At 39.3% G+C, this 10,642-nt stretch overlaps 1 protein-coding gene across 1 annotated transcript in view; it reads right to left on the bottom strand.

The window, feature by feature from the left end:
* Nucleotides 1-4,709, bottom strand: part of NPY (neuropeptide Y) — a 7,535-nt gene extending 2,826 nt beyond the window's left edge. Inside the window, exons 1-2 of the mRNA XM_004676779.2 lie at nt 4,595-4,709; nt 3,491-3,678 (exon numbers count right to left, since the gene is read on the bottom strand). Coding sequence (XP_004676836.1) covers nt 3,491-3,678 — 188 coding nt within the window. The 5' untranslated portion in view covers nt 4,595-4,709. The remainder of the gene's footprint in view (nt 1-3,490; nt 3,679-4,594) is intronic.
* Nucleotides 4,710-10,642: the final 5,933 nt, after the last annotated feature.

Raw genomic sequence — 10,642 nt, 5'->3', positions numbered from 1 at the left:
AGGTGAGAGATGTATAAAAATACATCAAAGTATAATTCCAAACTAGTTTGGATATTAGTTAATTGGATATAGTTTTGATGTTATACAGTAGTTTAGTTAATTGGATATAGTTTTGATGTTATACAGTAGTTTAAATCTAAACAGAGAGAATAAATTACATTTGAGAAACAGCCCTAAAAAAAAAAAAACCTGGAGACTAGACTTCTAGACCCACTTGTGTCTTGGAATCTGTTTCCTCACTTGAATAAAATAACTCCTGCTTAAAGCAGAGTCTTGTGAAAATCCAATTTGAATTAGAAAGCTTTAAAAGTGACAAAGTGCTACACAAATTCAAGTTACTGCTGTTGAAATGTACCCATTCTTATAGCTAGCAACAGATCCTGATTTCTGTATTTTCCATATTTATTTTACCAGCTTTCTCTCATTGTGATTTAAATCTGTCCTATAAATCCTACTGGTTGATAAGAATGTTCTTGGTGTTTTCCTCCTATAGCAGGACATGGCTAAGACAATAAATGTAAAGTTATGGTTGTCTGCAGGATTATATGTTATTTGCTCTAGGTGACTGAATACACCAATATTTCCCTCCCTCCCCTATGAAACATCCCACAAAAAGGAGCTGACAAATCTATACCAAATAGGATTTTCTAAAGAGGCTACTTTACCATTTCTCAGAAAAGACATTGGGCACCAGCAACCGCTTTGTTCACAAGTGAAAATGCAGCCTGGCAGGGGTTCATTAGATAATACATAAAACAGTGGAACAAAGGTGACAGAGGTTGAACTCTTAATTGCCTATCAAGCACAATCAAACCGAGCTTCTGGGAAAGATTTGCTATTCTAATTATCCCTTTGTGGGGACTCAAGGGGAAATAAACAAAACAAGCTTCACCATCATCATCATTTGTAAAATTTCTCTAAAGATTTCCTGGTGTTATGATAGCCGTAGATTGCTGTGACTTATCTATCAGTTGATTTTAACTAACATTAAAACTTTTGTGCAAACTAAACTCATTTGTCTTCCTCATGTTCCAGTGAGTGAAGTAACTGGCAGATATTTCTTCCAATTTACTAGAAAAGAACCTACATCTATAATCACAGGATTTACGCTGTCATAAAATAGTACCAGAACGTTGTTCTCTAGTTAATTCTGGATTATCTTTCTTCTCTACAATGCTTGATATTTCAAAGACAGAGTCTCTAGGGAAAAGATTCTCAAACTTGGCTGCACACCAGGGAGAGATTTTAAAAATCACTAGAAAGTTCAGCCCTAGCCCCCCCCCCCACACACACACACACTCTGTCTTAATTCCCCAGGGGTGGAGCTCAACATCCACTCTGTAGGTAAAATCTCCCCAGGTGATTCCACTGTGCAAACAGAAACAATGATCCTGAGCTGGGTTTGTCAGTCTTGGCACTACTGACATTTTGGGCTGAATAATTCTTTGTTGTTGCTGTCATAGGCATTGCAGGATGTTTAGCAGCATCCCTGGCCTCTACCCAAGCAATGCCAGTAGAACCCACTCCCCCCCACCACCCCCAACCCCTACCCTCGCCATTACAACAATCAAATAATGACTCCAGGCCTTGCCAAATGTCCTAGGGCACGTAAAGTCATTCCCAGTTGAGATCTAGGGCACTGAATAAGTAGAATGTGGTAGATCCATGCTCTAGAATAAATGTAGAAGCAATGCACCAGGACTATATAACTTTAAATGACTGAGTTGGAAAGAGAAGGGAAGAGAATGATATGATATTATTCATGCTAAAATACTAATTTTCAAAAGTGCAGATGTGTGCATGGGTGGGTGTGATGGAGATGATGGGTCAGATTATAAACTTCAGATGGTTTCTAAGAAGAAACATGCAGATGAGACAGGAGGTTCTGCTTCAAGACCAACTCATTACTATCTGACCCAAATCTCTTCTCATTGAAATTCAGACTCATTTTCCTCATCAATGGTTTTAAAGACCATACTGACTGTTGATGGTGGTAGCAACATCCAAGGGAAATCAGAAGGTATATTTTTATTTTATCATCTCTACTAAAAAAAAAAGCTTGCATGTTCTTAGTTTCATGATCTGTACACTGAGAATAAAAACACCAACTTTGAAGTTTTGAGGCAAAGACTGAACAAAATGATGCTGTGTAAAACATTCTGAAATGTGAATATGTTAAAGCTTAAAGCAATGCTCTTCACAAAAGCTCTACTGGATGCTCTAACAAACAAAATAACCAAGTTTTCCTAGAAAATAGTATTTTCTTTTACCTGTACAATTTCTTTTAACTGTTCTGTTTATAACAGAAGCAGAATTTGAAGAAGTTAACTTTTTGAAAAGTATGCTTTTCGCTAATTAAAATAAACTAATTCTATTAATTGATGGTATTTCAGGTATTTATGATTCCATCTAAATTGGGATTTTCAAAGAGCATTTTAAGATGAAACAGCTTTTTGATAAAACAGGTAAGCTAAGAAATAGAAATTCCTCCCACTTTGAGAAGACAATAAAAATATCATAAAAACAGCACTTTACAAATTATAATTTAAGCATGTTAAATAACTAATTCTTTCAAATGGCTCATCCTTTATAGCTTATTGAAATCATTAACTTTCAGTAATTAAAAGAAAATACTGAATGATTTAGAGCTAAAATTGAGAATCAAATTTGAGAAAAAATTATATTCTGTATTATTTGTAAGAGTAATTCAAATTTTATTTTCTGCTAAATATTTGATATTGATAGTCCATGAAGCATTCCCTTTTTGCTTTCTTGGGGTTCAGAATAAAGTTTTCAATTTCTCAGACTCCGCGTAATGCCCAGCTTCATCCTAGAGTGACTAGCTAGATGTGAATTTTCCCTTACATCACCAACTGAGCACTTCCTTTCCAGAGCTCACCTGCCATATAATTGGAAAAATCTCTTACAATCAACTGTTGTCTGCTAAATATCTATTTATTGGAAACAACTTTCAATTAAGTGTCTGAGACTGAAAAAAAAGTTATAGAAAAAATGAAAATACATCAATTTGTCTTTTCCTAAATATTGAATTCACCCTGGGCAGGTTGGAAAATCTGCATTATCTTTGACAACCCTTCTGTTTCTTCCTAGGTTGTGTTTTGTTTGTTTGATTGTTCGTTTGTTTCTAGACACCCTGTTTGCTCTTTTCAGTACAGCACTTTCCTGGGGCACTCCTGTCCCCTTTCGACATGTACTTTGTATACAGGTTTCCCACTACTAGAAAAACAAGAGAAAGGATGGGTGGGAGGTAGGAGATGATCATACATACAACCCTAGGGCTCACCACACTGCTTATTGCAGAAGGAAAGCACTCAGTGACCACCCACTTACTGGAGCTGGGCGTGTGTTCCTTGTTGTGCTGCTAGGAGATACAACCAAGAAAAAGAAGTGGTCCCTTCCTCTAAGATACGCAGGCTCTAGGGGTGTGCCGCCCTGTGCTCCCTGAGTCTGTCCCGCAGAGCCCACTCACCTCTGCCTGGTGATGAGGTTGATGTAGTGTCTCAGTGCCGAGTAGTATCTGGCCATGTCTTCAGCTGGTGCGTCCTCTCCCGGGTTGTCCGGCTTGGAGGGGTACGCCTCTGCCAGAGCGCCCAGGCACACGAGCAGGCACAGCGCAAGGGTGAGTCCGGAGAACCGCAGTCGCTTGCTACCCAGCATCTGCGAACAGGGAAGAGGTAGAGCAGCGGGGTTTGGGGTTTGGGGATTCAGAGAACAAAGGTCCCGCACCTGCTTCCTCTGCCGTCCCCGCCCCTCACTCGTTTACCGCCCAAGACTCAGTCCTGCGGGAGGAAACCAGTTTAGCAAGAACCACCCAGCCTACTAAGAGCGCCGTCTGCGCCCGCCAAACCCCTCGGTTCTCCGGGAAACTCCGCGCAACTTCATCCCAAGCAGAGTCAGAATTGCTTTTCTAGAGCGCGGAGTCCAGGCGCCAGTTTAAACACTTTATAAAACAGAATTAGAAGTTCCTCCCACTGGGCTGAAGAATTACCTCTTTTTCTACCGATTTCCCCAAGCCCCTGTCAGAAAAGTTTCTTCTGTTACTGATGTTCTGCCGAGCTGCTATTGGGATGGCTGCGATTACTTCGGGATGGCAATTTGAGGGAGAGGAAAGAGAACTGTCCCCCTGGTCAAACAGTTTTAGTTCGCTCCGAGAATCCCGAAAGATAGTTAGGCAAGGGGCTTCCAAGTTCCGGAGATTTCTCGTTCAGGGGACACTGAATAGATGACCCCCCTCCCCCTTCCAGGAAGCGACCACCAGGTGTCTGCCAGCTGCCCTAGGCTGGGGCTTGGTTCTCCCTTCACATCCGACAAAAGATAACCCAGAGAGGTCGCCCAGTCAGGAGCTTCGGATAGAGAACAGCTGGACAATCGGACAGGAACAGATAAAAGATGTAAAACAGCTGCCTAGAGCGGCTAGCGCGCTTCGAGGTTACAGAAGAGCAGAGGCAGGCATACAAGCTTGGGCAACGGGGCGCGACGCTCCTAGGGACCCAAGGGCTCTGCCGAGGATGAGACCCATCCCTGAGCAAGTTGCCTTCGCTCCACCCCATGCCCAGAGGGTGGTGGCACTCACTGTGGCTGGCGACCGGGCTGTGTGGCCAGGCGGCTGGGCTGGGCGGCGAGTGCTCTGCTGTCGGGCGCGCCTCTCGTAGTGATGAGAGCTGGTGGATGGGGTGTAGAGAGTGGGTCGCACAGGGCTTTTTATGGCGCTTCCTTGCCGCGGCAGGAGGGGCCTCGGGCATCATGTTGGGTGACTCCCACCCCGCCACTTGCCGCCCCCGCCTGACGCGAGGCGGGAGGAGTGGGCTGGTCCCGAAACCTCACCAGTGTCACCTCCGGGAACCACCCACACCCCAACTCTTCCGCCCCAGGCCCTGACTAGGAAAAAAAGGATCTGGCATCCATAGAGTGAAAAGAGCGCCCCTGGGGCTCTGAACAATGCCAAAGAACAAGTCCCTGCCCTCCTTGGGCGCCTGAACTCTGCTTTCCATTCTTTTACGCCCCGTCTAGTGCAACCAGAGATAAGAGCAGCCCAGACCTTCTTTGTCGCCAGTCACCGATATCACCACTCTGTTGGATGTCAGGGTAAGGGGGTACCTGAATCCTCTGCTTAGAACACCGCTGGTTTATGCGTGGCCGCGGGGCACAATTGAGCACTTTTGGGGAGAGGCAACTTGGTAGGTAGATTGCCCTAGTTTAAAGCAGGTCCAAGCTGCTGCCGGAAATTTCCAGCTGGAGGGTCTTAAACGTGCCTTCTCCCAACCCCAACTACAGCGCTTCATATCTGAGAATGGGCTTCCCTGGCCTTGACCCTTTTATCCAATTTTCTTCTCCCCTACTCCTGTGCCCACCCTGATCAGCCTTCCCCAAATTCAGGGGACTCAGCTGAATAAACCTGAGTGTGATGACAGAAAACTCCCTCAAAGCAGGATATGATAAACCCATTTTGGGGGGGGGGGATGTAGAAAAGAGCCATGTTTCGATGTTGAAGCCCACCCCCCAAAAGAGCAATTAAAGAAAAAAATACTTCTGTCCAAAGCGGCCAGTTCAATAAATAGCAATCTCTCCTTTATCTGCTAGTCCTTGTTTTGGCCCCCAAATACATTCAATTAACACTGATTGAAAATGAAGGTTCTGATTGAAATGACATGTTTAAAAAATCATTAATTTGCACATCTTGTTAAACCTGTTGAATGAATACAGAAACTATTTTTTTCCATGATTAAAGATTCTATGTTGTAAACTAAGCTCTCCTGCTGGAATATTGCTAAAATAAAATGACTCCTAAGAAAATAAAGGGTTAGGTTACTTTATTTTATTTGGATGTTCAAGTGACAATGAGTCTGTTAAACTGACAATATGTTTGTTTTATTTGAATTAAATATTAATTGCTGTGCAGCAATCACTGTGTGTATAAGTGCATGTGACTGATTCTTTTTCCATATCACACAAACACATGCCAGGGACACAAATATCAGGTTCTCAGGGTTTATGTGAAAGAGAGGTAAAGTTAGAGCAAATCATCTTTTAATTTAGAGTCTTTTTTTGATAAAGAGAAAGGCACTCTCCACTTTAAAATAAAATCATTTTTGAAGTAATATGAGGTATTTTCTCTTGGTCACTTTACTCTTCTTACATTTATTTTATATTAGGTGGCTTTTAAAAATTAACTTTTAGGGCCCTTGCTGGTGGCACAACAGGTTAAAGTGCAGTACTGTGAAGCTATCGGCAGCCACTGCAGCACGGAGTTTGATTCCCAGCCAGGGAGTTGACCCACATGGCACAGACCTCTCCTGACCTCCTGTTCCCTTCTGCAATACATTTGGGTCCATCTGCCTGATCTGCTCCCCAATCTGTCTCTGGTGGATCCTCTAATCCTTCCTGTACCCCTGGCCCCAGTTCTTATACATAAATAAATCTTAAGAACAAGGTTTTAAATAAACAAACATATAAATATTAACTTTAAATTGGATAACCCACACCTGAATTTAAAAATGGAAATATTTATTTAAAAAAATACAAATGAAAAAGTCTTACTCTCACTTTTGTCAACATTTGCCCCATTTCCTTTCTACCACATAGGTAATTATTTTTACTAATTTGTTTTTTTTAAAGATTCATTTATGTATGCATACAGAACTGGGGTACAGGCCAGAGGTTTAGGGGCAGAATTCACCAGAGACAGAGTGGGGAGCAGAACAAGCAGATGGACAAAGTACAATGCTGAGGGGAGCAACAGGCGGGTCAGTAGAGGTCTGCCACACCATGTGGGTCACCTCTAGGGTGGGGATCGAACTCATGCTGAAGAGGATTTAGCATCTTAGTGCTGTGCTTTACCTGGCTGTGCCACCAGGGAGGGGCCCTAGTTTTACTAATTTCTTACATATATCTGTTGATGTTCTTTATTGCAAATAAAAGCAAAAATGAGCATATGTTCTCATATTTCTTCTTATAAACTAAAGGAACCTATTGTGAATACTTTTTACTATCAGTTTTATTATTTAGTATTATATCTTGGAAGTCTTTCAATTTAGATCTTAACAGTAATTTTTCTTAATAATTTAAAATTTTTAAATGAACAGAAGCTATCCCACTGTATGTAAGTAATATATTTTATTGGCCCTCTCTTGATAGACAATATGGTTGTTTACAAAATTTTTTTTAAAGATTTATTTATTTATTTATACAGAACCAGGGTACAGACCAGAGATGCGGAGGGTGAGAGGCTTCACCAGAGACAGAGTGGGGAGCAGAACAGGCAGATCGAGGAGGCACAGTGCTGAGGGAAGCAGCGGGGGTGTCAGGAGAGGTCTGCCTAGCCATGTGGATCTCCTCCGGGGCAGGCGGGGATTGAACTCATGCGGAAGTAGCTTAAGCTTCTTAGTGCAGTGCTTTAACCCGCTGCACCACCAGGGAGGGCCCTGTTTACAATTTTTTGCTATTAAAATTATATTAAAATCAACAAAATTGTAAATATAAGGAAAAGGTGATGGAACCTTTTTATTTAAGTAATAATAGTAGAGAGGGCCCTCCCTGGTGGCCCAGTGGGTTAAAGCACAGCACTAAGAAGCTAAAGCCACTTCCCCATGAGTTCTATCCCTGCCCCAGAGGTGACTACATAGTGTCACAGACCTCTCCTGACCCACCCCCTGCTCCCCTCAGCAGTGTACTTCGGTCAGTTGGCCTGTTCTGTATCCCAATTCTGTATGCATAAATAAATAAATCTTTAAAAATTAATAGTAATAGTGGATAATTTCCCTAACTTGGGGCAGGAAGCATGAATACAAATCTAAGAAGCTCAAAGAGGCACATGTGAAAACATTTGATCTTAGTCAAAACATTGAGAAGTGATGACATTTTATAATTAAAATAGTAAAAACTAAAGATAAGGAGTGAATACTAAAAGTATCTAGAGAAAAGTCAATTATATACAAGGGAAGTCTATAAAATTATCTGTTATTTCTCAGTGAGAACCACACAGACCAGAAGGGAATGCATGATGTATTCAAAGTATATATATATATATATAAGGATTTCAACAGAGAATACCTCCCAGATTCCAGATATCAGTTATAATTGAAGGAGAGTTTTACAGATCAACATGAATTAAAAGAATTCATGACCACTAACTGGCTTTGAAAGAAACACTAAAGGAATTCCTATAAAATGAAAAGAAATACACCTAAAAGCACCAAGACACCAAAAATATACAATGGGGGTGGGAGGAGAGGAAAGAGATAAAATATTGAACTATGAGGATGAGTTCAATATTAATCTACACAGTTAAAGTATGCCTTACACATAAACCTGATGATAATCTCAAGACAAAATCCACAGAAGAAATGCATAAGAAATTGGAAAGGAAACTCAAACATACCACAAATGGAAGATGTCAAAGCATAAGAGAAGGAAGTAAGTGAAAAACAGAAGAAAGAAAAGTTATTTTAAAAAATCCCAAAGCAAATAATTAAGTGTCAATCAATGTAATATTTCAATAATTCCCCTAAATGTTAATCCTTTGAATTCAGAAATTAAAATAGAATCCCTAAGTGGTCAAAAACTGAAGCCCACCTTATTGTTGCCTGTAAGTATCAAGCTCTAAATACAAACACAGACCAACAGTAAAAGATTAGAAGAAAATCCTACAAGGAAATGGTAATCTAAAAAAGCCAGTAAAGCCATACTTCTATTGAAATAGATAAAATAGATTTCCAGTTAAAAAAGTTAGTAAGAGACAAGGATAGACATTATATGTCAAAATACAAAAGTACAGTGATTATCAGAACTAGAGCATGATATGGATGGCAATATAATAACAGTAGGAGATTTTAAAAAACCCATTTACAACCTGAAGAAATGAACCAGACAGAAAATAAATAAGGAAAGAACAACCTTAAATGGCGGTGTAAGACAGAACCAAAAGAACAGTGAAAGCGCTAATAAATAGATCAGAAATAAAAGGGGAAAAACTACAACAGAAGCCATGGAAATACAAAGGATCATAAAAGACTACTGTGAACAACTATGTCATTAAATTTGATAACCTAAAAAATGAATAATTTTTAATCAGTACATTCTACCAACAACAAACCTGGATGAAATAGAAAACTTTAATAGACCCCCCTACATATGTGGAAATTGAAAGAACAATCAATCTTCAAAAAAATCTAAGATCCAATACCAGATGGCTCTAGTAGTGATTTTTACTAAACCATTAAATGAGATTATGCCTTCTCAAATTCTCCCAAAAACTTGAAAAAGAGGAATACATCAAAACACACTTTATGAAATTGGCGTTACTATGATACCAAAACAAGATACAGATCACAAAATAAGGGGGAAATGTTCTAGACTAATATCTCTGATGAACATAGATGCAAAACTTCCCAACACAACCTTATCAAATCAATTCAGTGATACATCAAAAGGATCACACAATTGACCAGTAGGTTTTCTTTCAAGAATGTAAGGATGGTTCAATATATGCACTATAAAACTCATATGAAGATTTTCAAATGCAGAAAAAACATCTGACATGATTCAGCATCCCATTTATGATAAAATCTTATAGTAAATGGAGACTGAAGGGACAAAACTTGACATTATAAAGGTCCTGTATAACAAGCCCATAGTTAAATCAACTATGAAAACTGAACATTTTTCCTTTAAGATCAGGAACAAGACAAGGTTGCCCATACTCACAACTTCTATTTCAGTTAGTATTTGTGATTTTAGATAGAGCAGTTAGACAAGAAACAAGAGGAATGTGATTAGAAAAGAAGTAAAATGATCATTATTTGCATATTTGATATTATTAGAGAAAGTCCAAAGACTCCACTAAAAAACTTAAATAAATGCAAGCTACCCAGTCAATATACCAAAAAAAAAAAATCTGTTATATTCCTTTATGCAAACATCAACCAAGAGGGGAAATGTAAGAAAATAATTTTTTTATAATTGTATCAAAAAACCCTAAAAACCGAGGAATAAATTTAACAAAGGAGATGAAACTATAGTTTTTGCTAATAGAGATAATAAAGATGCAGAGATGAAAAAACACCCGATATTTGTCAATGGGGGAGAACTAATACAGACAAATGGGTTATCTTACCAAAAGTATGTACAGATACAATGCAATACCTATCAAACTTCTAATGACATTTTTAAGTAAAACAGAACTAAATTACTGAAGAACCCACAGAAATCTACAAATAACTAATACAATCTTAAAAAAAAAAATGGAGGCATAGTGTTACCCTACCTCAAATGTATTTAAAATTTACAGTAATTGACACTATGATATTGGAATAAAAACAGACACGATTCCAAATTAATCTATGATAAAGAAGATGTGAACATACAATCAAGAAAGAAGAAGCTCTTCAACAATGACACTGGGAAAACTGGACAACTACATGCAAAACTGATCACTCTGTAGCTTCACACACAGAAATATGCATAAATTAACAAAAGACCCTAATATAAAACCGGCAACCATAAAATAGACAGAAGAAAATATACGTAATGCATTCCATGACACTGGGGACTTGATCCCAACAGCAAGGGAAATGGAAACAAAAAAAGAAAAAAAAACAACTTGGACTATCTCAAATTAAAAAAC

This window comes from Condylura cristata, unplaced genomic scaffold, assembly GCF_000260355.1.
Source record: "Condylura cristata isolate star-nosed mole 26May11 unplaced genomic scaffold, ConCri1.0 scaffold00005, whole genome shotgun sequence".
NCBI classification, from domain to species: domain Eukaryota; kingdom Metazoa; phylum Chordata; class Mammalia; order Eulipotyphla; family Talpidae; genus Condylura; species Condylura cristata.
This window is presented reverse-complemented; position numbering and strand designations above follow the sequence as displayed.